This window comes from Anser cygnoides, chromosome 7 (assembly GCF_040182565.1).
Source record: "Anser cygnoides isolate HZ-2024a breed goose chromosome 7, Taihu_goose_T2T_genome, whole genome shotgun sequence".
In the NCBI taxonomy this organism is placed as follows: domain Eukaryota; kingdom Metazoa; phylum Chordata; class Aves; order Anseriformes; family Anatidae; genus Anser; species Anser cygnoides.
The window spans coordinates 4247211-4275136 of NC_089879.1; the positions used below are offsets into that span (position 1 = coordinate 4247211).

The 27926-nt window shown below is 39.7% G+C and overlaps 1 protein-coding gene across 3 annotated transcripts in view; it reads left to right on the forward strand.

Moving 5' to 3' along the window:
• Nucleotides 1-27926, forward strand: part of CHST15 (carbohydrate sulfotransferase 15) — a 47095-nt gene that overhangs the window by 16797 nt on the left and 2372 nt on the right. For all 3 annotated transcript variants that reach the window (XM_048073532.2, XM_048073474.2, XM_048073729.2), the window contains exons 2-6: nt 11312-12387; nt 13165-13504; nt 17232-17378; nt 21271-21427; nt 25465-25621. In XM_048073532.2, coding sequence (XP_047929489.2) covers nt 11845-12387; nt 13165-13504; nt 17232-17378; nt 21271-21427; nt 25465-25621 — 1344 coding nt within the window. In that variant the 5' untranslated portion in view covers nt 11312-11844. The remainder of the gene's footprint in view (nt 1-11311; nt 12388-13164; nt 13505-17231; nt 17379-21270; nt 21428-25464; nt 25622-27926) is intronic.

The window sequence follows — 27926 nt, forward strand, 5'->3', positions numbered from 1 at the left end:
AGTCATAATGGTAAATTTCAGATGACAGGGTTAAGATAACAAAGCTTACAGAGAAAATTTAGTTTGGAGGTGGAGGAAAATCCCTTTCCAGTCATTAAAAATCAGAGGAAAGGCTGCTAGCATATACCCTAAAATTGTCAAAACAACACTGTTTAAAGCAATATTAAGTTTCACATCAACAAATTCCCTTTAGAAAGTCTGCTTATTTATTGAAGTGTGAGGTGTGAACAAATGAATTCTAGTGGATGCCATTTTGTTGTGTCATTGCAAACAAAAATATTTTACCAAACCATAAGATAAACAGGCACTGGAGGCATTATGTTATGCATATTCTATTTATTCCATATAATAATATTCATCCCTCAAAAGCATCCTTAAATTAGCAGCTGATCTCTCACAACCCACGAGATTTAGCAATTTATACTGTATACCATTTGCAAAGTGGCAGAAAGTATTAGATTTCAGATGGTGGGAAGAATATGTTTCTCACTTTAAATCAACTTGAGGTAGCAGCTGCTAAAATTAAGTAAAATCAAACGTGTAAAAAGAACAAGACGGTAATCAGAGTAACATAGCTGTGAATGCCCACTATTTTGCAGCATGTCGAGGCTGAAAATGCTTGGCAAGACTGTTGGAAATACTCTCAGAACATTTTTCTCCCATGTGTTGGTCCTGGCCCAGTAATCAATACAAGAGACAAAGACCCATGCTGAAAATAACTCTTCATCACTGAAAGATCTCTTCCTGCAGAGTCAGCTGTGCTACATTCACCCGCCATCTCTTTCTTTAATAAGAGCTTGCTGGCGCTCTGAATAGGAAGATATATTTGTCTTCAACACGGTGAAGCTTTCGTGTTCATCTCACCTTAGAGGTGTGCAGATGTCTAAGTCTGAAGCAAGTCACTCAAAGCTCACGTTGCAGCCAAGTAAACATATAGGATCTCCAAGGACATGGGTCATATTTAGACTGCTTCCTCTGGATGATTTCTCTCCAGTGTCCAATGTGATCATATTGTGTGTAGATCTCTGGCATGTACTTTTCTTCTGATTAATTTCATCTCTTCTGACTTGAGCTTTTCTGAAGCAGATCCTTATGCGTGAGTTTCAGCCGAAGGGCAACATTGTTTTTTGAGGAAAACGGAACTGGGGAATTGTCAAATGGATACTCATTAATAATCTTCCAGCCAATATAAATTTATAAAACTGCTAGATTAAGTTTAGGTTGATTAAACACACCTAGGAAGGTGAATTCTCCAAGAACCTGCACTTCAAAGATCTTATTTTTACAAGAGCTCTGAGAACATACATTTTACTTGCTTCACTGCATTAATTGTACTCTTGTTTATAAGCACAGTCTGGTAAATGGCATGAGACTCGTACTGTAATCTATATTTATATTTTTATATCTCTGCTCTTATATTTAACTTGTTAAACCCTGAAAAGAATTGTCAGTGTTTAGTTGACGTAGGTACACAATTACACTGTGATCTGAGGACAAGAATAGGCCTACCAATCAGCTCCTAATAAAATAATAGAAATCAAAGGGGAAATCACATTTTCTTGTCTCAGGAATGACAATGTTTGGTAAATAATGTCTTCTCTTTCCAGGTTATTTTTGTAGCCGTTTCTGTGTATTGCTCTTTTAGGATCAGTACTTGACCAAGGTACAAGTGCGTGAACACACGCAGGAGAGCTGTGCTGTCTGCTCAGGCTCTTGCTGCATGCTGTCTGACTGCCTTGAGAGCTGGACAACCTTGCAGTCTGCTTCTCTTAATGCAAGAAAGTGCTCGAGCCAAGCTCAGCTTGCTGAACTTCCCCCCCCCCCCCCCCCCCTCCACTGTTAATGGCGTGGTAGCACTCACTACTGCAGTATCTGCTAGTACTGTACTTGCTGCATCAGGACTGTTTGGTGTCCTGATGTGAGCTTGTAGAGGACCCGTGGTCTCTAAATCCCTTTGATTTCCATGGCTGGGCAGGCTGCTTTGCTGCAGAGCTGGGCGGCTTGAGCACACAGAGGATTTCTCTGTGTTCAGATAAGGTGATGGAAACAAGCATGCTGTCCTCACCAAACCCAGTTTTACATGAAGGGAAAAGCTGTATCTCCACTGAGCAAGTTGCTCCAGAAGAGCTATTTGAGTAAATTACGGCAGTGTCAGCCCAGAGACTCAACCAAGAAAGCGGGTTTGGAAGGCTGAAACTAAAGTGGGATGGGCAGCTGTCAGAAAGAAGTGCATAGTGAAAAATAGCCTGCCTTTGATAAGTGAACTCTGTCAATACTGGAGCAATTCTTTGCCTCCAGAGTTTTCTACAGATAAGTACTTATTTGTTTTTTGATTACAGCCTGCCTGCGGGGCATGTGGGAGCTGTTTTCCCACCTGCCAATCCCTCAACCCCCTGCATTTTGTTGTTTTAAAAAAACTACCTGGAGTGGAAGAGCTCCATCACAGATTCACCCTTCACATTATGTGTTTCCCTGTTGTATTAGTTCTTTTAATGGGAATGTTACCAATTTACAGAGTGATAGTGTGGTCTATTGCTTGAAAGTGCATATAAGCAAGAATTTTCATTATTGTAAAGTATTGTGATATCCTGTGTTGAAAACGAAACTTCAACATATCTTTGAACCTATTAAATACCTAATAAAATAATTTGTGCAAGGCCAGACTAATTGCTTCCACTGTACCTGATGCTGTATTTCAGGTGGTCCCTTCCTTTACCTTTACCAGGAGCTCTTTGTTTCTTTTGCTTCATAACAAAGAGAAAATAAATATAGCAAATTCAACCTGAAGAATTCTCAGTGACAGTAAATCACCGAACGAGTGATTTAACCTCCTATGTCTGTTTTGATCACATTGTTGACGCTGGGTGTCTTTCTGGAGATTTAAGAGTGTGTTTTTTTTTTTTTTATCAGGGGATAAAAGTCAACTGCCATTAACATCAATATTTTATATCTGTTCTGGCTCTTAGTGATTCAGTTGTTTTCAGTGAGGGCCTGACTGTTTTGATAGCCATTAAATAGATGTGATTTCTGCTTGCATTCTGAATACCACAACTTTCAAATCTGGTTCCAGATTTGTGGGAAAGGAATCTGTGAGCCACACAGAGTGGACACATCAATTTATCTCTGTTTTTGTGGGATGACCTCAGTGACTGTGTAGGATACAGTGGGAGATTGCTCATGGTAACTATGTGAGTAATAATAATTATAATAATAAAATAAAGATACTGAACTTTGACCCTGCATAATGCTTTTTGAATCTGGCTTAAAATGGCTTTTCTGTGAGAAGACAGGCACTAGTATAATTTAGGTAAAGGTGAAGTTTTTCTACAGTATGTTTTTTTTTTTAATGTTCGGTATAAATCTGTCAGTATTTCTCTAGCAAGCCGCTATGTGAGATGAATAGAAACTAAGTGAAGCAAAAAGATGAATTACTGGAGATGTTGCACACAGTAATCAACAAGCTTTGATCAAGAGTTGAGAAGCTAGTTGAGTACTAGCAAAATTCTGCTCTGAGTTACCCTTATCAATACGTGAGAACAATGTTTTGTTCCGTGGTTGGAGAGGAGGAATGCCTTAAAAATATCAGTGTGAGCTCCATCCTGATGCAAGGTGAAGGATTCACCATGCCTGGGATGCCTGGTGTCACAGGTCAGGTGGCTGGCAGCGGTGGTTTTTCTTTCAGGGCTTTTGGAACTGCTTTTCTGGAGAAGTCAATGCAGTAATGATGCTCCAGGTCCCTAAGCTTCACTTCTGCTCTCATCTTTGACATAAATCTTGCACTGGAATTGCTTTGGAAAATGACTGTGTGTGGATCTGAGGCAGGTATCACCATGGAGGAATTACTGGCTAGACCTCATTCCCTATGCTAAATGCAGAACTACCAGCCCATTGCCTTCTAAACCTTTATGCTAGTTTAGATCTAACAGGGTCACCATGTTATGCTTTGGTATTTATCAGTAAGATGGAGGCTGGCTCTCTTTCGTTCTGTTTTATTTTCCTGTCTGGACATTTTATTCTGCTTTTAACATGGAGAAATGATGGGTCTGATTCTAGACCAATTTAAGTCAGGTGAAATGCAAAGATAAAACCAACTCAGAAGTGATTAAATTATTTATTTATTTTTCCCACTGAAAAATAATCTAAAAATGGACAATATCAGGCTTAATTAGCATTTTCACATTTTCAAGGTAAAACAAACAATAACACATCAGAACATGCTGACACAGAAGCAAGAAGCTATGCCTAGATCATTTCTGGGAACACACATGGACTTCAGACATAACAGGCTCCTGGGGAAGGCATTGCCCTGCTGCAGCTGGTCTAGGACAGTCTGCTGCTCCCTTTCCCACCTCCCCTCCTTTTTCCTTGCTTCTGATAATCTGTTTATTCAGGCAGTGTTCATGCCCTAATTAAGTGGTGATTCAAGCTCAGTAACTATTTCCTGAGCTCTGCAGGACAAATAAGAAGAGTAGGTCCTTATTTGATTGAAAATACTGTTGTTAATCTGATGTTAGGGGAGTTTGCTGATTTTTGCAAATAGAGGCTATCATTTGTCCCACTTTTGCATTTTCTCTGGAAGTATATTGATGAGTAAGGAGTAGTGTGTTTGTATTAGATCTTGAGAAAGAAACCAGCTGTGTTAGGGAATGAGCCACAGTTAGTATTTGGGCAAGACTGGTGATTCAGTGGTGATTCAGGAGGTTTGCTTTGGCTTTAAAAGGCTTCAGAACCGGGTTCTTTAAAGAATATTGTACGCTTGAAAAGTGTTCAGCTGTTGTTCAACAGGTTGAATGTATGACCACGGGTTATGACCACATATTCTAGATTTTAAAAATGAAACTGTTTCTCAAGTGATTGCCTTACAAATGTTTGTGGTGGCTTAATATCACTTCTTGGGAGTTGCACTTACTTTTTTTTTTTTTAAATTAGCATTTTTAAGCAAGTAGAAGAGCTATACTTCAGTCTGTGAGAGGTTGCTGAGCTTTGTAATGAGTCCTGTGGCTTTTCTAAACCATTGCAATAGCATTTTTATTTTATTTATTTTCACTTATTTATTTATCTTGCAAGGAGGTTGCAGAGAGCAATGAATCACGATTCTCATTTTTTTTGGCAGCTCTTTGATTTCTTTGAGGTAAGTAGATGTGAATTCAGGCAAAGTTTATTTCCTAAAGTGCTAACTTGAGCGGCCAAATGAGTACAATAAGCAGGATAGAGCAAATATACAATTATTCCTTTCTTTTGCTGAGCAGTTTTTTTTATGTCCAGTTTTTATGGCTTCTACTGTTTTGTTTATTGAACCAGTACTGCCTACTCACTAACAGGATGAACTTCCTCACGTTGCTTGAACAAATACCTTGGCTTGCTCTGAAAACACCATGTTCGAGAGCAAAACCTCTGTGCAGCCTGCAATCTTGCTCAGTCCTTATCCTTTCCAGTAAGGATAGAACAAGGAAGCAACAGAGCAAGAACATGAACTTCTCTTGTGTTTCTGTGTATTAATAGTTCTAGGTTTTGGCTTTTATTGAGAACTATGAAGATTTCTTGTGAAAAAAATGCCCTTCTTTCTCAGGTGTAATAAACACATCAGCAGACAAAACCTTAATGTGATGCCAGACATGGGTGGCAACAGGAAAATAGAAGAAAAAATAAAAAGTAATTTTGTGAGACTGGAGAGCCTGTCTGTGGGAACTATATCTGAGAGATGTGCTTTGGCTGGGCTTCACCACTTCTACCCTGAGAGTCTGTGGATTATTTTGCAACTTGTCTGAGACATCCACATTTTCAGGCTGTGACCTTCCCAACAGGACAACCTTCCTGGGTCAGATCTTCAAATGGCACATACAGCTCTGTCCCTGTCTCCTGTCTCTGGTCATGACCAGTAATAAGTGCCCAGTGAAAGAGTGTAAAGCAGGTATTTATAGATTTCTCCCAGCCCCATATTTCTGTCTTGTGGTAATTGGCAAAAGCAACCACTGATAGACATTAGACAATTAATGGAGAATAAATCTTTTAAATGCATTCAAACTTTTGGCCCTGATGAGTTCCACATTTTAATTATATGGTGTGAAGAGAGGAAACAAAGTGATGTAGCTCCACTGACATCAAACAGAGAAACACTGTTATACATCAAGCTGGGAAGCGTGTTACTGGTCTACTTGAAGTGTGTTTATAATAGGTTCACAGCATGCCACTCTTTCATGTGGTAGCAGGAAAAGCTGAGCATGTCTAAAAGTAACAAGGCTAGTATAAAATTTAGACTTAAGTGTACTAGCAAAAGGTCACTTTGTCTTCATTTTAAAGAACTATGAAAAAAGGAAAGCACATTAAAAATTGAAGCTTGTGACCTGAAAAATAGAAGTCATATGCTGAGACGTCCAGAAGATGTGTGTGCATCTGTAAAATCTATTCCATCTGGTTTATCTTATTCATTGAGGAGGAGAATTTTAGTTATACGACTGAGCATATGAAAGTAATTTATTTTCATAGTCATTTTGATTACAGTATTCCCTTACAGTTCTTTAAGAGAACTGAGAGGGATTATATTAAATCTTTATTTAAAAGAAATAAAACAAATTTTGAATTATGTAGGTATGTATGAAAATATGTGAGCAATGAAAAATCTTGCGTGTTTTATTCTTCATGGGATTTATCTTTTTAGCTGTCCTTAGGACGATAAATAAGGCATAGTGGGTACTCCATTTTCAGTAGGTTTGTTGCTAGGCTGTAGTGGGCAGCTCTGCCTTGTGCTGATTTCGATGTATCTGTAGGTGTACCTGCCACTACTCTGGTCTTCTGCAGCCTGCACAGGGCAAGCAGGAGTCCTCTGGCCATTCAGCCTGGGCAATACTGGGCAGTTTTATGTAAAGTGGGAGTTGCACAGGGAAACTAGCAAGGAAAAAGTCAGTTTTTAACAGGCAAAAAAAAATTATTTGCCTATTATATCCTCTGTTGTCTGTAAATATATTTGTTAGGTTAAGTCTTCCTCAGTTGAAATCTGTAGTGTAGGTCCTGTTGGCTTCAGTGGGAGTTTGCTGAAATCTGAGGTAGCTATTTGAAGTGTTTTTTTTTTTTTCCCCCCTCCCCTCCTCATTCTGATGTGTCATCTCTTATGTCCATTCTGATGTCCCTGTTTCCTACTTAGGAGATTCCCCCAAACCCTCATTTTTATGAGGAGGATTACTTTTGGCCAAGGTGCTTGAAAAGGTTTATGTTGATTCCTGCTTTGTAAGCTGGTATATATTTATGTACAGCAGAAAAATACTGCATAGACATGATCATAAATAATTCACCATTCATCTCAACAAGAGGAAATTACATGCTACATTATTCAAGAATGTACAAAGATACTGCTTGTTGTGTAAAGAGAGTAATATTCTGCCAGTGAGCCGACAGCAGTTTTGCAACTAAAATAAAAAGACATAAATGGTTTTATTACCAACTCAAGTCTCACAGCTTTTCTTCTGTCTGCAATTCACTTTCTTCTGCTGTCAGTATTGAAATACAAAAAAGGTAAAGCATATCTGTGATTATGACTGCTGGAAATGCTGAGTGGAAGAAACAACGAAGAGATACTTTAGATTGCTTGATTTCGTGGGATGAATGAGGAAAACATGGGCTTCTTGCCCTGAGGAAGATCCTGGCTTTCTGGGTGTGCATTCTTCATTGCACAGTGGAAGACTGGGGAATGTATTTAATTAAAACTTCTTGGTAAAGAGAAGGGAGTGGCTGTAGGGAATTATATCCTGGTTTTTGTGTGTTCATTACAGTAGTTTTTTAGTGTTTTTTTTTTTAATTTTTATATCGCATGACCATGACAGTGGGAAGTCATATAAAATGGTACGTCTGCAACTAAGTTATTAAAAAAAAAATAAATAAAAATCAACAAAACAAAAGCCCTCTCTCTATTCTATTAGCTGAGTAATATATCATATTGCCCAGTGATAGATCTTCAAAGAGATCATCTAATAAAACAACCTGTTGTAGTGCATATGCATAAGCTGGCAGAATTATGGTTACTTGTGGAACTTTAAATTTTTTCTCCTGACTGGTGTGATTAAGATCTCAGTTTTACTGGGGCCTAAGCGTATTTCTTTTTTTTTTCCTTCCCTTGTATCACCTTCCCAATAAAGCATTTTCCTCAGCTTTCAAAAGTGCAGTTAGTAAGATTTTTCCTTGAGTTTGTAATATGTATACTGCAGTTTCATGAGAAGTGTCTGCACCTATTAAGAGTTCAATAAATTTTGGTCCATTTTATTAACATGCAAATGGACATAGAATAGGACTGAGAAGCTTATGCAATGTTTCTGAGATCCTGTGATCTGAATCCATCAATGTACCTCTGATAGCTCTTTTTAAAAATTTGAGAAATAATGTCAAATACACAAGTTTTGAATTGATTCTGCAAGAGTGTATGGGGTACATTTGTTCAATCCATAACACTGTGAAAGTTTCAGGTGCTTGTTAGAAGAGGACTGGAAAATAAAATGGATTTTCTGTTAGTAGTGCACAGTAACTGGTCCCTCTGAAAATACATAGCATGGGGCTAGGAGGAGACTGAGATACTCGTTGGGTATCGTTGACTTTGGGGTGGAAGGACTGCACGAAGATATAAAAGCAGCACCTAAAATGCTTAATTGCACTGATGCTGTAGAGTTCCTTTTGGTTACCCAGTTTTTTTTATAGTTACCGCTGTAACCTGCTGCCTGTTCCTTGTGCATCTTTCAGCTCCCTTTTCTTTTCAGGGCCCTTGTTTCCATCCGGTCTTTTTGCAGTCTTTTCTGGGGGAAGGAACTCTCTTGGAAACTCTGTTCTAGCCCCAATGGATAATACCCAACTCTGCCCTTCCTGAGTCTCCTCCTGACTCCATTTCTTTCCCAGTGAAAATCTTTGCTCAGGTGCCTTATTACCTTGCATTTTGACTTGCAAAGTGGAAACTTTTTCACTTGTCAGAACCTCCCTTTCTCATCCTCCCTTTCTCTGCCAATTTTGACTGTCCATGTCATTTGGAGAACTGCTGAGCTCTTCTTACTTTAAATCTTGGATCCTTCTCTCCCCATTATGGTGCTGTCAAGGAAGTGGAGGTGTTGGGGGGAGTGGATCGCTGCTCTCACAGAGTCCATGTGAGGATGGACAAGGAGTATCACAGAGACAAAGCCTTACAACACCTTCATTCCCAGGGACTAAAGGGAAGTTGTGTCTTTACTGGGTGACAGAAGCCAAAATAAAAGTTGACCTTCAGGGGCATAACTGCTTCTTTATTTTTCAGCATCTTTTTCTTTTCCTTCTCATTCTGTCCAAGTTTACTGCTTTGTTTCTGACTTTTCAAAATTGTTTTAAAATATTTCCTGTCACAGAATGGCTCGGTTTGAAAGGGACCTTAAAGATCATCCAACTCCAACCCCCATGCCCCCATAGGCAGGGGTGCCACCCACCAGATTGGGTTGGCCAAGGCCCCATCCAGCCTGGCCTTGAACACCTCCAGGGATGGGTTATCCACAGCTTCTCTGGGCAGCCTGTTCCAGTGCCTCACTACCCTTACAGTGAAGAATTTCTTGTAGTGTCTAATCTATATCTATGTTCTTTTAATTTAATGCTGTTTTCCCCTTCATCATTATCTATCCGAGTAAAGAGTCCCTCTCCATCCTTTTTATAAAACCCCTTCAAGTATTGAAAGGCTACAAAGAAGTCTCCCCGGAGCCTTCTCTTCTCAAGGCTGAACATCCCCATCTCTCTTAGCCTTTCTTCATAGGAGAGGTGCTCCAGCCCTCTGATCATCTTTGTGGCCTTTCTCTAGACTCACTGTAACAGATTCACATCTTTCTTGTGATGGGGGCCACAAACCTGGATGCAGCATTCTAGGTGGGGCCTCACCAGGGCAGAGTAGAGGGGGACAATCAGCTCCCTCGACCTAGTGGTCATGACTCTTTTGATGCAGACCAAGGATGCAGTTGGGCTTCTGGGCTGTCATTAGTTCCCAAACCAAAGTAATTCTTGGAATTTTTAAAAATAGGTAATATAAGTATTATCTAGTGTATTGAAGCACATGTATTATCTGTGAATTTTGTATTTGATAATCTCTGTTTTGAGAAACTGGATTTGTTTTTGACTTTAAAATGTGGGTAGTTCCAGGAAGTTATTTAATAAGCTGCAAAAACAGAAAGTCTAGAGGAACTATGCATAAATATGCTGTAATTCAGACTATCCTTTTGAAAGCTGAGGACTTGTTTGTGAATTTGTACATCTCTGCTCTGAATTCTGTCTGGAAAACCAGGCATGAATGCTGTCAAAGGTAGACACAAATACTTCTAACCACCTCTAGTCACTTTTTGGCTATGAGCAACTGTGCTAATGAAGTGGTTAGAGGAGGATAGCACATGTCCTGTGCATCAGGGTCCTTTAACCTGCATGGATGCGGAGGCCTCCATGAGATCCGTGAGTGCTCAAGTCCTTGGAGCAAGGGGGCATCCACTCATGTGGTCATTACTGCACAACCTCTCCTGTACTGAAGTGCGATCATTTAAGAGGATTTTCTGGGTCAGGGCCTTGTCTTGAAATTGCAGTACTGATTGTACATTTCATTTAACTAACACATCTTGCCATTTTTGTTGATTGATATCTTGTCAAAATGTATTTGACAGGTAATGCTGAAAGCATCTTAGTGCCTTTGTAGTGCATTGCTGGTGGTTGCTCTTGTCACAGAACCACTTGTTCCAGAAAACAAAGATCCTGATAGGAGTTTTTGCTTATGTCTATTATTTAATCTCTTAAATTTACTGAATGTTTTACTTGTGGCTTTTTTATTTGTTTTTTGGCTGTCTTCCCCTTGTGCTTGAAAGCATACTGTTGTCTTATCTCTACCTTGTCCTCTTACCTGGGTTCCTGCCCCACTTCAGGAAAGTTAATTTAAGGTCCCTGTGCACAGATACAGGGTGAACATTTAAACCTGTGTTATTGGCTACTGTCCAAAAATGCTTTCAGACTTAAAGAGCAGATTAAAAGCTGTTATAGAGGTTAGTGAGCAGGTGATGTAGGTAGAGTAGTGTTACCTGTGTCAACAACTGTTTGCTGATGTGAGCAGGTGGGTGACTGAAAAGAAATGGTAACTCGCTGCCGGCTTGAAGCCAAGCGTTTCCTGGGTTTAATATCATGAGTGCCGCAATTAATATACTTAGCAAACAGAAGGCATCTTTCATACGGTAGTGTGAAATTACTTGTGATGGATTGCAGTTTTGCTATGACCTTGAATGAAGGTGAATGTACATATTACTCATTTGCTCTTCTGCGTGTGTCAACACACGTTTTTTTTCTTTAGGTTGCACAATGCACATCTTTGAGAACATCTCTGGGACAATGAAGCTTCCAGGAGCAGAAGTCTGATTTGGAACCTGCTTGTTTTAAGAATATCTGGGAATTTCTATGCATATTTGCTTATTCCAACGTAAATCAGAGGACAATGAATTCTTTTTATTTTTTGTATATTTTCATGCCAAGTAACAAATTTTCTTCTTTCCCGTTCTGTTCAATGGGAAAAACTTGAGCCAGTTGTGTAGCTGATTTTTATTTTGCCACATTCCTCCTCCTGAGCCAATTTCTTGGAAAACGTGTCTACAATACATCTATTTTTGTAGTTGGATTTATTTTTTTTCCCCCCTGTATATGTCATATTTCACTTCTGGAGTCCTTTTAACTGTTCTGGTTTGAACCTGTCCTTTTGTGTCACTGAGAATTCATAGAATCACTCAAGGAATTAAATAATTTCAGACTTGCAGAAGATGACTCATATGCTTCAGAAACATTTTTGTGGCTGTGCTAGGCTCATTAATACAGGAGTTTAACAGTACTAATATGAAGCATTGCATTAATTGTTGCATACATTTATTACCAAATGACTTGCACAGACAGTGTTTCAGATGCCGTGGACCTAGCCATAATAACCAGAAGTGTCCCGTTTGCAAAGGAGAAAATAAAAATCATTTGTACACTGATAGCAAGCAGATGAAGTTGCTTGCAGTTTTGGAAGTAAGGACTGATCACAGTGAAAGCTGGCATGGATTTCCCTGCTTGAAGAAGGGGAAGCTATGCAGCTTAATATTTGGGTTGATTATAATGACTCTAGTGATGGCATCCTATGTACTGACTGGAGCCAAACATGGCCTGTTGTTAATACCGTCTCCCTTCCATTACGGAGCTTTTACTACCAATCCAAGCTTAATGGACAATGAAAGCCTTAGTGAGATGAAAGACCATTACCAGTCTTCTAAAATTAATATTTCATATGTAAAGGATTATCCAAGCATTAAATTAATTATTGACACTATTTCTTCAAAGATAGAGTTTATAACAAGACAGCGCCCTGATTTAGAAGAGCTGAGGAAACAAGAGCCACATGTAAGTAAGAGTTAAAGTGTGTCTGAAATTAATGCGTGCTGGTTTATTTCAAGAATTTGGGGTCAATCTTTTGCTAAGATAAAAACAGTGCAGATGCTCTCATGTTCGTATTGTGATTTATACCACCTGGAACCTCCTTATTTATACCAGTTGAAGAGTTGATGTTATAGATCAAGTCCTTCAGAGTCAGAGGCAAAATGGATGGGCTATATAAATGGTCTTGACACCTGAAACAAAAAATCAGGCAGTCTTCTGGCAGCTGTACACTCTCATTGAATTGAGAACCTTGTCTCACCCAAAATCATTCTGAGTTAGTCAGATTTGCCAGTCACCTAAAGTGATAAATAAGAGGGAGACTTTCTAACTACCTGCATGCGTTCCTGAAAAACTGGTTATTGCAAACCTTGTGTTTCAGAATTAACAACTGGAAGTTAATTTGTATATTACAACTTTGACTTTAAAAATTAATTCCTGGGTTGGTGGGGGATGTGGGGTTTTGTTAATCTGCCTTCTGGCCTTAAATTCAAAGGATTTTTAAACGTACTTCTCTCCCAGTCCAACTGTTTGCACTGGAGTTTTTTCCAGTGCCATCAGAAGTAAGTTAAGTCAGTTTCTTAGTTTAAATATATATATTTTTATATATGTAAAACAAGGGGGGGGGGGCAGGGGATGTTAATGATAATGTTTCTATTGTGTTGTATCATTGTGCTAAGTTAGAAAAATATAACTGCCACTTTTTTTCTGCCTTGACTGAAATTATTGTTCTTTATGTTGCAGATGTTTTCAGTAATTCCTAATAAATTCCTTCCAAATAGCAAGAACCCTTGTTGGTATGAAGAGTACAGAGGAAACACAACCACAGATCCTTATACAACGAACTCCTATGCACTGTATTCAAAGCGTTTTCGAACCATATTTGATTACCTCAGGAAGGTATTTTGGAACCACTTGTACCATTACAAGGACAAGCACTACCGGCTGCGCTGCCTCCCCCACTTCTACATCATCGGCCAGCCCAAATGTGGGACAACAGACTTGTACGATAGGCTCAGGCTGCATCCCGACGTTCGGTTCTCAGCAATCAAAGAACCACACTGGTGGACAAGAAAGCGGTTTGGTGAGTAAACGTGCCCTCTGGTATTCAGGAGGGTGGTCTATGAAGCTTTGATGTTACTTGTATGTATCTGGGGTGAATTATATGGATTTGGTCCATATTGGTTTACCTTGAAACAACTGAAGGTGATGGATACTCAATAGGTTCTAGCTTGCTTCTGTTTAATAATGTTTTGGGTTAAACCTTTCAAGATGATGCACATTAAATTTGGTTTCGTTGCAGTGGATTGGAAAAGTCTAGAAAAATATAAAGACACTGGATAAAACCAACTATGTTTTGTAAAAGCAAGAAAAGGAACAGTTAGGTTGTGATAAGAGGTTTAAAGAATAGCAGTAATAATTTTACCATGCAAAATTTTTCTGTGAAGTATGGATAAACGATGGGACATTATTTGATACATGAGTGTTTTCTGTCCTTGTGATTCAGTAAATACAACTGTGTATTATAGTGGCAGCTTCACTAGTGTTACAGCTCTAGTCAAATGCTCTGTGTGAGACATCTCTCTCACACTGAGGAACATGGATGTATTCCTAATGCTCTCTTCCTGAGTGACATCAGTATTTTAGGAAATGGTTCTTCATCTCTGAAGGCAGAATGGAACAGCTGAGGTTGTGGCCGCTTCTTCAAAGCATGTCTGAAAACCGTGGGCCTGAATGCATTGTTTTATCCAACTGAAGTGTTTATATCTTTCTTGTTCTCTCTTCTGTGGGTACGAAGGCAGGTCAATCTTGTGGCTAAAGACTGGATGAGACTCAGAAGGTCCAAGTTCAGTTCTTGACTTTACTGTGTGCTTAGTGCTTTCCTCTAAATGCAGGCGTATATAGTACTTGCTTTATTTCACCCAGGCTTTGTGTTTTGTCACGGTAATAGTGGTTGGGTCTAGCTGCTAAGTTCTAGGATGTTGCTATCAAAGTTCACAGACTTTTCAGTGGTATTATTGTTTCCCAGAAGATGCTGGTTATTTTACATTGACATTATCTTTCCTTCCGTATGTGATTTGCTGTGCTTTAATATAGCCATTGCCTTTGGAGCAAGGGAAAACCTAGCACTGTGGGGTAGATCACTTGATGAAGCCTTTACATCACTACTTCCCTGTGGTGCTTTTCCTGAGCTTCCTTGAAATCAGAAACTCTCTCTCCTAATGAACTGCCATGGCTAACATTAGGCCGATTTCTGAGGGACTGGGACACCTGCAGTGCTGCCTCTGTGCTTTATTTTGGGGTTGTACCTTCAATTCATTCCCATACACATGGTGTTACCATTTCCATCTCCCTTCTTTTTGCCTTGAAGCCCTGAAAAACCCTTGAGATCCTGCAGATGGGGGGTTTGATCATTGCTGTTTGGCTCAGCCACAGATCTGGGATTCTTAATTTCTTATACAGAAATGGCTTAGCTGTGTTCTTGGGGTTTGTTTTCTTCCTTTGAAAGTGCCGTGAGAAAGTGGCTCGTACCAAACCCACAGTGGTGTTTCATATGTAGTGCACCACAAAGCTAGTGCAGAAACAGCGAGCTTGGCTTCCTTTGTCTCTAATACAATTAACCCTCTTCAATGTATTGTAGACATTTAGAAAATGTTTCTTATAAATTAAGAGTTAAAACAATATGATGAAAATACAGTTTTGCTTTCAAGATAATTGTCTCCAGTACTGGAGGTACAGGAGGTACCAGTGTGAATGAAGGAGCTCGGCTAGTTGCAAAGTCAAAGAAAAGAAGCATTGTGGTGCCTCTTGAAGTCCCCTGAGAAGGAGTTCATTCATCACAGTCAGTGGCTGACTGAAAATGAATGATAAGAATTGCCTCATGACCTGCAGGTGGAAAGTCAGATCAATGAGGAAAGTGGATTTGAGACTTGGACACCTTCCAGTGCGAATGCCGTGCTGCTTGTTTCTGGGTGTCTGGATGCAGGGACCATCAGCAAAACCATCTGTGGAAGATTGTCTTCCAGGAGAGTGCTGGCAGGAAAGGCAGAAGCAAACTCTCAAGTGATGAACTAAGCTAAAATCCTTGATGCTAAATGAGTATCTACGCTTACTGTAGTCTTAACAGCAATGTTTGCAATTCATGGTGGAGGAGGCTGTGCACTCAATCTCACTAAAGCCAAGAGAGTTGCTCAGAAATGGACCAACTGAACAGAAGTCAGTTTGGAATGAGTGTAATTTGAGAACAAGGATGAATTCCAGTCTCAGTGCTGGCACTCACAAACCTTCCACATGCACAGCCTTGTGGTCAGTCACTGGGGGACCTGCAGCAGATCCACAAAGGGAACTTTCCTTCCATAATCAGTTTGTTTGTTTGTTTGTTTTTAAAGCTGAAGAATGAGGAAAGTTTGCAGAGCTTGGCATCTTATTGAAGTAAGATCTATAGAGATGACCTTCCGGCCATCTCAGGCAGTCTGCCATACAGAAAAACTAAATTTTAATTTTTTCTGCCCCCGAAGTACTTTAGATAATGGTTGCTATTCAGCAAAATGAAAAATAAAAAGGAGAAAAAAAAAAAGAACAAGTAGGCTAACGAATGAAATAGAGACAGCCCTCTTTAAAAGTCAGCTTGTGGATATGACTTCTATGCTGCTGGTTATTATCTTGTTTAGTTTGTCACACTTATCCGGAGAAGAAAGTCTCTTTGTTCTATGGCATTCCCTGATTCAGGGATTTTTTATAAGACAGACTAGTTTCAGCTGAAGCTAAACAACCCCCCTGGGAAGGTCCCTTTTCACAAATCACCACTTTCCCGTTCCGATGGGATGGTTGATGCTCTACAGGACTTTGTCCCAGCTTGACTGTCTCTCTTTCCTGGCTCTTAGCCACAGCTGCTGCTCCCATGAGTGGGGTGGCAACAAATCATGGCAGCCTGTAACACCATGCATTTTTGAGCCTTTTTTTTTTTTCCTCCTTTAAAAACAAAACAAAATACACTGCTGAGCTTTTCTCCAACTTCATTAAATCTAACTTTCCTAAAGGGGAAAATCAGAGGAAATAAGCAAAAGGACCCTCTTGTTGAGCTTTTCTCTCACATAAATGATAATTACCTGCCTTGCAGGAACAGAAAATGAGAGCCAAGGAGTCCTGCTCTATGCCCTTAGTTTTGTTCCCACTTGGTTGTTTTCCTTGACCTCTGTCTGGCTGAGAAATGTGGCTCACAATGTTGAGAAATGCAGGGAGAAGGATGATGATATTGAATGCACCCTACAGCACATGGAGGGATAGGAAAAAAAGTTACTATCGTGGAGCCTTGCTTTCTTACTTCTGAAAGATAAAGACATGAATAATTTCCCTGTTTTCTGACTTTGATAAATGTACATCAATTTACATATTTGGCATCAGAGTCTGTTCTTAGTCTCAATACAGTAAATCTAGTTGGAGTCCATATTACTCCGGTTTATACCAGTGAAAATGAAAGCAGAATTTTGTCTTTTATATTCATTCATTCTAAATGCTAAATTTTGAAGAAAATAAATGCAAGCTATTCATGCAGAAACTATAAAACAGAATACTTAAGATATTCATATCACTAAGAATTTATGGCTTAATCGTGTAATATCTTGAATCTCAGTTACTCCATTATTGACTCTTTTATCTGAGTGTTACATTTCATGGCTCTAATTCTGTGCCAATGTTAGCTGGCTCAGATCCAGCAATGTCAAGGAAGCTGTCTTGATGTACACCAGCAGTTAATCTTGCCTTGCTATTATTATTATTATTTTAAACTTCTCTCTTTTCACTGTTTTTAGGAATCATTCGTCTGAGGGATGGATTTCATGACCGCTACCCAGTGGAAGATTACCTTGATCTGTTTGACTTAGCAGCACATCAAATTCAGGGCGTACTGCAGAGTGAAGCAGCAAAAGAGCACAGCAAGACGAATAACATCATAATTGGTAGGGCAAATACAGCTTCTGAAATGTGTTTTCATCTCTGTGTTTGTAGCATCCGTACTGTAGGCATGAAAAGGGCATTTTCTCAGGGGTGACTGGTTCACTGCATGGGGCCACTGATGCTTGTTTCCCCTGCTGTGCACGGATAGGGCAGAAGTTCTTATCTTGAGAAGATGCCTGAGAAAGCAATAAATGCCTGATGAACATCAGCATTTAATTAAATAATAAAATAAAAAGAAAACGAGGGAACTTGGTTACTCCTTCAAACATTTTAATTTTGTTTTCATTACAAAGGGTTTGTCTGTATCCACAGGATTGTAGCTTCAGGTTCAAATGCTGCAATGTTTCTTCCCAGGCATAGCAAACAAATTGTGGTATTACTACTTACAAAATGACACTGTAGAAATCCTGTAGCTGACTGGAGACAGTTTCCATGATAGTGACACAAGAGGCTCTTCTCAAGCTCCATCATAAGACACATAGGAAGAAAGACCACCATGTTTTGTGTCATCATCCTTATGTAGCCATTCTGGCTTCAGCTGGGCTACAACAGTAGCCTATGGTGGACTGACATAAACAGGATGAAACCCTGAGCTGCTTCATTAACAGCAAAGATAACACAAATTCAAGAGCAGGAGTATACAGAGTCAAGCTGAAGCTATCTTGCACTGCATTATTTTTCAGGTGTGGAACTGAGAGGCATGGTACAGGATCGAATTTGAAGACAATTTTATGGTTCCAGTTGATATTAAGTTACTCAATTAGCATTAAAAATAGAAATATCCAGTTTAGAAAAGCTGTTGTGTTGCACATTATGGAAGCCTATGATCAGGTCCAGGCTCCACGGAAGGATGCCTGGGTTGCTTTCCATGACACATGGTATTCAGTAGACCATGCTCATCCACCGTGGTGCAAACGGATTGCAGTGCCTGTGAAGAATCAGCAGAAATTCTTAGATTCTGTTTTTGCTTTCTGCTAGAAGCAGAAAGCCAAGGGGAAGAAACTTTTGCTGATCTTACTCTGTCACCTCCAAATCTTCCACGGAAACCTGACACCACCATGAAAATATTAGTTGGGCAAGAGGTAGTTCCTTGTTGAAAAGAGACTTTTGAAATAAGCTGAAGTTATTATCCTACAGAAATTACAGACAAGGGTTTTGCTGCCTGCTCATGAAGAGAATACCCTCAGAATCCTCTTTTTCATTTAATTTTAACCAAAAATAAATTAACCTATTGTTGGCTTGATGGAATTGTGACACTGTGTTACATTTCTTAAGTCAGAGACTTGGCTATAGTCACATTTGTTCAATACTTCCTTAGCCTTTAAGTCTACCATTTGGTTTATTAAATATTCAGTGCTGAGCTAAAAGTTGCAAGACTGGGTCTTTAGAAATGTTGCCATAAAGGACATCTGCAGATTTTCCTCCTACTTACAATAGTATCTCCTGTCCTTTCATGGGTGAATTTTTTATACTAATTAAATACACTAATCTAATTGGCTGTGTACATCTTTGATTACTTACCTCCTGTTACAGCTTTTTCTAGAGTTCAGTTTGTGTTTCTTTTTCCTGTAGTCTCATTTCTTGTTTCATTAAGGTTCTGTTCACTTTTCTTATTAAGTTTACAGGAAAAGTCCTGAATGATTATGCTCATTAACTTTTTTTTATTACCTTGGTGAAACAAAACAAAGCTAGCTACGATAAAATGAATCTGTATGAATGTCAGGTTTGCTTAGAATCCTGCATTTTCCTCTTTCAGGTTATTAGAAAGAAAAATCTAATTAAACCTGTAAACATTTCAGTAGTTCATCATGCTATGTTATTTTGAAAACGTAAACTTCATTGGGTATTATACTTAGTGGGTAATAATTGCATTTTTCCAAATAAAATTATGTCTGCTTAGAGAGAATTAAAGTGGACAATGCTGAACTAGCTTGAGGCAGCTTGAGCAGGACTTGTTTATCTATGATCATTAATATCATTAATTCACAAGAATGTCTTTTGAAAGCACAATATGATTATAATCCATTAATGACTGAATATAGAAGTTATACATTTATTCTTTGAGCAGCTTAGTAATTCATGTGTTCTTTAAGTCCTTGAGAAAAAAAAAATACATTTTTGGTTGCACTGCATTAATTTCATAGAATTACTATAGCAGCGATTAATTTCTCTCATGTTTGGTATGGCTGACTCTCTTTGCAGATATTAAACCTGTATTATAACTCAGAAAAGAGCAGTATCAAATTATCAGAAGTTTTTTGGGCTGCTTCAGGAAATTAAAATTATAATTAGCAGGGACCAGAATGATTCTTTTTTCTTTTTTCTTTTTAATTCTTGATGGCCATCTTGTTTTGAGACTTGCATTCTGGAACCCAACCTAACCTGGACTATTAGAGCATTTATCTGCATTAGATGGTGTGACATTGGTCTTCCCTTGCTCCTGCGCTGCCTGCAGATTTTGGTGGTGGCAGCTGATCCAGCTGAAGTGATTTCTATGGAGTATTTTGATCTGTGGTATTAAGAGAATCTGCCCATTTATGTCTAAATGCATTGACTTTGTTTAGTTCAAATAGCACGTGTGTATGCAGATGTTCTTATGTTCAGGTTTAGTCACCCTATGTGAGCTAATTAGGGAAATGCTCCGTCCAATACAGAGCATGAAATAAAATCAGAAGTCTGTGGAGCACAGGTGTGTGAAGGAAGATCAGAAGAACCGTATTGAGAGAGGAAGAGGCTGTGTATAAAAGAGTATGGAGTTGAAGAGCTTACACTGCAGTAAGAAATATGGGAAAATGTGCCCTCTTCTGCTAGCACTGGAATAGCTTCTGTGGCCCAGCTATCTCAGCGCTTGTCCCATATTTAGTCTTTTGTGTTTCTGCTTCAGCCATCATGGGAGCCAGGCTAAGTGAGTTTTAACTGACAAGTCAAAGCCCACCAATGATTAGGCGATGCCTTGGCTGATTAATTTAGAATGAAAACACAGAGCTGTTGTGGACACCCAGCTTTAACCAATGGACCTGATCCCCTCCTTTTGAAATGAGGCAAAATGAACATGACAGAAGATTAATGTGTTTTCTAATAACTCCCAGACTTTATTAATGAATCACATTATATTAAGCTAGAGTTTGGAGCAAATAACTATTTCATGTTGTGTTTTGGCAATCTTTTAAAATCTTTATTGGTCTTTCCCAAGAGAGAAAACAAAAACAGAAAATCATGTGCAGGTCTACAAACCTCCAATAGTGTTATTATTTTTTTATCTCATTCCTTTTGATTCAAAAAAACTCATTAACAAGAGTTAGCTCTCATTAGGCTGTCAAAGAGTAGAAGTTTCCAAAAGGCTTCTATATCACATATGCTTTATTAAGCAGCAGTGTGCCACATAAATGCCACTATTAGTTAAAAAGACAGGGAAGACCGAGCAATTCAAAACATCATATCAGATCATATATTTAGCAGCTGAAGCATCATATACCTTGTTCTGGTGGAGGTGTTACCTATTGTGTTTCTCCCTGTAGCATTGCCTTAAGAGTATGCCTCTTCAGAATCTAAGTATGTAAGAATTTGACATTTAATGAAATGTTAATCTTTAGTAAATACTTACATTTCACTTGTTCTATAGTAATTGCAGTTATATATTAAAAAGAAAAAAAGGCAGTGGGGACATTAATAGTTCATGTCTAATTGCATAAAACCTGCCATAGCCATCACCAGCTTCATAAAGGTTGAGGCAGCGTGACTGCTCTAGCTCTGGGGTGCATCAGCCAGATCCATCTGGAAGAACCCACAAGGTGTGTTGAAGTCAGCTTTTAAATGGTCTACACCAGCTATTGTATTTCCACACTGATACAAAGAATGAAATGAGTTACTAGCAGCGATGTTTTTCATTTCCAGGGGAGGCCAGTGCCTCGACGATGTGGGACAACAACGCATGGATTTTCTTTTATGACAACAGTACTGAAGGAGAACCTCCTTTCTTAATCCAGGATTTTATCCATGCCTTCCAACCGAATGCCAAACTTATCATCATGCTGAGAGATCCTGTTGAAAGGTGAGCAAAGATTGCATTGCAAAAGCATGCAAGAACATTTTCTTACTATAACAACTTGATTCAGTCTTGCTCTGGGGCACAAATAAACGCTTGTGTGGTATTTGGTCAGTTACTTAGTTTATCATATCATGTTCTTGGTCTGTAATTTTTGGAGTATGTAATTGTGATAGTGTTTTAAAGAGAGGTGTGTGAGTGTAATGCCCCAGTGAGTGCCATGCACAGACACCAGAGCTACTCAGAACAAAGCAATTTGTACGTTGCCTAGTACAATGGAAGTCTATTACCTGAGCTGACATGCCCTGGTTCTCAGCAGGGCTCACTAGACTGAGCATGGCATGGCATTTACATGTCTCAGCATAAGTGGCCCTGAGAAGGGCTTCCATCCATATTAAATAATAAGCTTTATGTCTTCAAGGGCATACGGTTCTAAATAATCAAAAGATTGTGAAGAGCTCCAGAGTCAGTAAACAATACTTTTCTTTTTTTTTTTATATATGAAAAATGCTTGGTGCAACACCCATAAAACTTCCTAAAGCAATTTTAGCTTGCAGAGCTAACAGCTACTTAGGAGTTCCCTCTTCGTCTTCCTGACTTTGTCTGCAAAGGAAGGGTTCTACTTGCACAAAAGTATGAGCTGCTTTTGATAGGTTTTCCACTGTTTTAGCCACAAATGTCCTTCCTTCCATCTGCATTTCAATCTTCCTCTCTCCAGTTTTGTTTGAGAGTTTTAGGGGATTTCTTTCCAGCGTCCTCTGAAGGAGGAAGATAATGGGGGTGTGGGGGTGAAGGAGACAAAGGCAGAGACCTTTTCAGGTACCTATTCAGGTTACGTGGGGCTGGGTCAGAGCTCAGGGGCACCCAGGAGCACCCAGGAAAGAGGAGAGAAGGATGCAGATGTTGATGGGGACCTACTCATGAAGTGCAGAGCTGTGTGAGCCTCCCATCTCCCATGTCAGCAAATACAGCTCTCAACCCTTAACGGCTTCTCCTGACCTCAGGATTTAACAGATGGTAATTTTATGAGAAAGAGCTGGCCGAAGTGAATTCCTCATGTAAATTACCAACAAATTCCCTGATTGCTTTAACCACCCTCTGTAATGTGGGTGTAGCTCTTTGCCAGCTGTAATGAGGGTGAGATGAAAAGTGAGTTTCTCCTCCCTTACTGTATGTATGGTAAAATTGCTTTCTTGTTTGTGAAGCCCTTGCAGCTTTACAGCTCCTCTGAATGGAGGAAGGGGCACCAGGGGACAGTTGCCTTACAATAGCAAGGAAGGTGAGGGGGCAGTGTGCAGGTGCTGCACGGGGTCTGAGAGCAACTGCCCAGTGCCCCCCAAAATGGGGTGTGTTTGAAGGACATCAAGGTTGGTGATGGTGGGTATTGATGGTGTCCTTATTTCATTGTAATGGATGGGGTTTGAGGGTAATGACTTCAAGTAGCTCGAACAGCTGAAATCCTAATCAGCAAAGGTTTTATTTCCACACAGATGTCCCCAGAATTAAAAACAGATGGGGAGAAATATAGAAAATCTCAGCTGCCCTGCAGAGAGAGAAAGCTTGTCTTCAGGATCATGGTTTTCCATAAGATGTCAGCAAGTCTTTAAAACTATGGGTTTATTTTAATGCACGATTAGAAATACTAAGCGCTCCTATTAAGCCTTTTAAACAAACAGCAGCCAACCCATGCTGTACTTGATGCCTGCTGGCTGATTTCCTCAGGCAGGAACCTTTCCACCTCTAGGAGCAGCTGGTTGTGCCCTACCCGGGATGAGTCTTGTTCATGTTGTTGTTTGCTCGCTGTTAAGCGGCACTCTTCACAGGCACACACTTTTCTGCACACAGGAGAGGCTGTTGTGCGTCCAATGTAGCTGAAGTTGGCTGGCTCTGCCCCATAGCTTTGCTTCATCTCATCCTTGTCCTCTTTGGTGGGTCCAGCAGAAGGACTCCCGGAGGAAAAGGACAGGCATGGTGCTGTGGTCATAGTCCTCAAGCACAATTGGGCATCGCTGTCCTCAAGTACTAGTTAGTCTGGTCCATGCCTGGTACCCTTCCTCCTTTCCTGTGCTCTGAGATGGAGCTTTTTCGTTTAAATATATATTTATTTATATATATATTGCTTCCAAATTGTTCATAAAACAGGACTGAGATGAATTCTTCTTAACTTTCATGGCAATTTTTCCAAAATGAAAAACAAGTCACCAGTAATATATTTAATTTTATTTTTTTAAAGTCTATCAGCATTAAATTAATAACTATGGGACATAACTAATACAGACACCCTCTGCTGAGATTTTTATTTTTTAAGCAGTTTTCAAAGCACCTAGATCAAATACGCTTACCGTGGGCAGTGCATAGTATGGCAGAATATTGTTAAATTAGTAAATTGAGCAACCTTGGCAAATTCTCTGCTTTCACTACAAAGAGCAAGGAGAAGGACATAGCAGCTGGGGCTGTGTGCTGCCTGTGCAGCTGGGTCTCCTGTGGACATGGGAAGTGATGCCAGGCAGCAGCACGTCAGCATTTGCCAGACTGGAAAGAACTGGGCAAAAGTAATGATTTTCAATCTTTCTTAATGGATGATGCATTGGTTGCTGCTGCCTCATTTTCTATGCTTTGCCGTGATTTCTATTTTAAAGGGTGTAAAAACTGAATTAAAAACAGTCTGCAACATATGCATCCCTTCTCTTCCTTTTTAAATGTACAGAGAATTTGTCTGTCATATGGGAATAAAAATCTTGTTCTTGCAAAACACTAACATAAATAATGAGTGCAGAGGGGCTATTCCTGGGCTTAAGTGCTTTGCTGGATTAGGGCCTAAACTTTCCAAATTAAATGATGAGTTTTAAAGTACCTGTGGCAACCTAGGGAAGTAAAAATATAAAACGAGTGCAATACAAAAGACTACCGCACTAATAAAATGAGCCTTTTTTTTTTTTTTTGAAAGAGGCTGAAAGATACCTTGTGTTGGGAGGTGGTGCCATGGAGCTGTAATATGGGTAATATGAGAACACTGGGAAAGTAAATCCCTCTCAAGTGTTACAAAACTGGCTAAATAAGAAAGAAAATTAAAATACCATGTTCAGCAGATGATTCACAAACTAATATTTGTCATGCTACAGCATCTCCCTTGTCTCTTTGGACCATGCATTGTTGCAGAGTTTAATCAAGGTCTTAAGGATTAATGCAAAAGTAGATTTGTTACTTGCTTCTAGGTTTGGGGCTATTTTCCCACCACCACCACCCAAAGGGATTTGATTTTAGATAATCTTTCTTGAGAGACGTTAAGCAACTGTAAAACTTGTGCTAAAAATGTGCAATGAGGGGAAACCTCCTGTACAGCAACTTAGAGGAATTCCTGCTGCTGGTGGTTAGTGCAAGGCTCTGCTCTCCTGCAAACACAGGGAAGAAAAGTGGAATGATGTAAATTGGGGAGTTTTCAATGGGCAGTTGACATAGAAACAATTTTGGATTTGGAGGTGGAGCTTCCTGGAAAAACTAGGAAATCTAGATTTTTTTTAATTATTTCTGATGATGGCCAGCTTGGTAATCAGAGAAAAAATGTTGTTTCTAACTCATCCCATTCCCCTGTTGGTTTTGGTTTCAACTGTAAGTTGTTGAAATAAGGACTGTTTCTATCTTTTCTATGTGCTATGGCAGCGTGGAGCACCTAGTACAGGGGGGTACCGATATCTGCCTAGACCAGTTCTACCATTTATAGATAACACAATTTTAAAGTATATATGTTCAAAAAGTTTGCCTTTATGAGAAATTACTGGCTCATGCGATTACTAGGGTCTAGATCTCACAAGATGCTGACCTAGCAAGCGGGGAAGATTTTGAGCAGCTCCGTGGAGTAGCTGTCATTCTGAGCCAAAGCCCATCAAATTGAATAGAAAATGTGTCATGGCTGAACAGGGCTGGTGGGGCAATGTTACACACACGTGCCACTGCTCTCAATTCATGTAAGTGATTGCCATTGTCATGTAAATAGATCTTCTTTCATTTCCTCTGTCATTTACTTGCACGTATTTCATCCACAGATTGTACTCTGATTATCTGTACTTTGCAAGTGCTAATAAATCTGCAGAAGATTTTCATGAGAAAGTGGCAGAATCACTGCAGCTGTTTGAGAATTGCATGCTGGATTACTCACTGAGAGCCTGCGTCTACAACAACACCCTTAACAATGCCATGCCCGTACGTATTTCCAATAACGTTGGATTCCTCGCTTGGATAATGACACACTGTGTCAAGGTTGTTAAAATGCCAAAACGCTGTGCCTATAAACATCAAGAAATAAAACTTTCTTCCTTTTCATTTGTAAAGCGGATGACATAAATATATATGTAAGCATGTAAAAGCTGATGTACTGGCTCAGCTGTCTCCTCAGTCTGTTCCCTGATGAATGCCAACAGCAATAATACAGTCTTTCTATTGTGCAGGCGTATGGAGAGCACATTTAGGGAAGATTACAGTTTAATGTGTAAGCTTTTTGCAAATCTCTCCAAAAAGTAGCTCTGGCAAGGACCTTTGTGGTAGGAAATTGCCTCAAAAACAGAATAAATTATGTATTCTTTCACAAGAGAAGTCTACCAATAACTAGATAAATCTTCCTTTTTTAAATTGTGCACATCTAAAAATGATAAAGAGAAATACAGAAACTGCTGGCAGAGGATTGATGTTACAGGCTCAGTATTCCAAAATTCACATTTTTAGTGTAGAACGGGCTTTGAATTTTCCTTGAGAGGGAGACGAACGCCTATGCAGAATAATATCGAGGAGACTGACTTGAAGTATCAAGTCTGGCCAATTTGCCATCCAATCCTGTTTTATTTGCTAAGGTTTTAACGGCCTCAGAGGGAATACTTCCCTCCTTTGTCCCCAGGGTGAAGTTATTGTCTCCTTCAGTCGATAAAATGCCCATAAATGAGTGCATCACACAGGCCTGAGCCCCATAGCAGCAGGGAAAATGGGATATTCCTCTTCCTTACCTTGGCAGTAGAATGGAGCCATAAGGCTTGGGTGGTAGCCTCCAGGACCTCCAAGGACAGGAGTTGCTGCCAGGTGGTGCTACAATACTTCCCAGGCATCTGCTTGCATAAACGGATTTCTTCCAGTGTGGGGAGAGAACCAGAAGGAAAGATTTTTTTCCTCTCTATTCTTCCTCAGGGTGCAGAAACACTCTTCATTTGTTGTCTTAGGCAGCCCTCAGAAGATGCAAACCCAAGCAGATGTTCATAAGAAAACACAGATGCTAACTGCCTTCCTCTGGACTTCTTCAGCCCCTTCTTCAGACAAGCTGATAATCTCTGTTATGTGCATGGTTTGCTATAGATTGAAAAAGATGGGATCACTTTCCCCTGTGAGCTTATTAGATTGCCAGTTATGTTTTGCTATTAGTTAGCATGTTCCTGAAAGAAGAGAGGTGAATGTCATAGATGTTGTCACTGCTGCTGGATGCCAGCCTGTAAGGAACGAGGCGTTTGTCAGTTTATCCTCATTGAGAATCTGTGAAAAACATTATCTAGATATAGGCATGCTGAGCCAAAGGAATCAAACCAAGCCTGCAGATGTGGATGTTATGGAAAGGAGAATAGCTTGGGAAACCCCACTGGTGCCCTTTGATGTGCAGGACGAAGCACTGAATCTTATGGAAGATGATGATGTGTTTTGGAAGTACAATATGCTATGTAGGGTAGGAAATCAAGGTTGCTCTTGATATAAAGAAAATTAATGGGACAGATAGTTAAAATTCCTGTTTCTGGTGAAAAGCTTTGAAAAAAAAGATTCTAGGCCTGTGTGAGGAAAGCACTGCACTGCCAACATGTACCGTGCAGCCGAGACTGGACTTTCACTCGCCTTTATCTATCAGAAGAAAAAAGTGAAACCCAGTGCTGAGCTACATGTTTCCCCAGAGTTCAGTGAAACAGGATACTAGCTAAGATTGATAAGGTTAATCAAATGTTTTAATCAAATAAGAGTTCAAGATCTTGTGCAGCACATATATAAAGAAGTCTGCTGAATATGGGGGCTTATTGTAAAAAGCAGCCAAAGACACATCAGAATCACACAGTGTGATAACAATCGCTTAGCAACAATCCAAAATTTGGCTTATTTGGGGGCTTATTTAGGTAGTTTAGGTACATGAGTCTTAGTAAGAAACGAAAGACTTGTTATGTGTCTTCATCAGTTCTCTGGTAATGAGACTAAAGTTGTTAAGTCTCTTTTATGAAAGACGCTTATGACTTGGGATTCATGTTTCTGTCTTTTGAGCCTGAACAGTTTTAGAAAAACAATTATAAGCACAGTCAGAGGCTGGACTTTTAATTTTTGTATTGCAACTTATCTAAAATTGAGAGGGTTGGAGGGAAACAGATTAGGTCAGGACAAGCTTTTCCCACCCATCCTCCTCCTCTCTGGTTTGCACAACGTGATGCTCTCAGCGTGTGCTCAGCCGACACACCACAAACGCTGACTAGCAGCCACTGTTGCAGCCTAGATC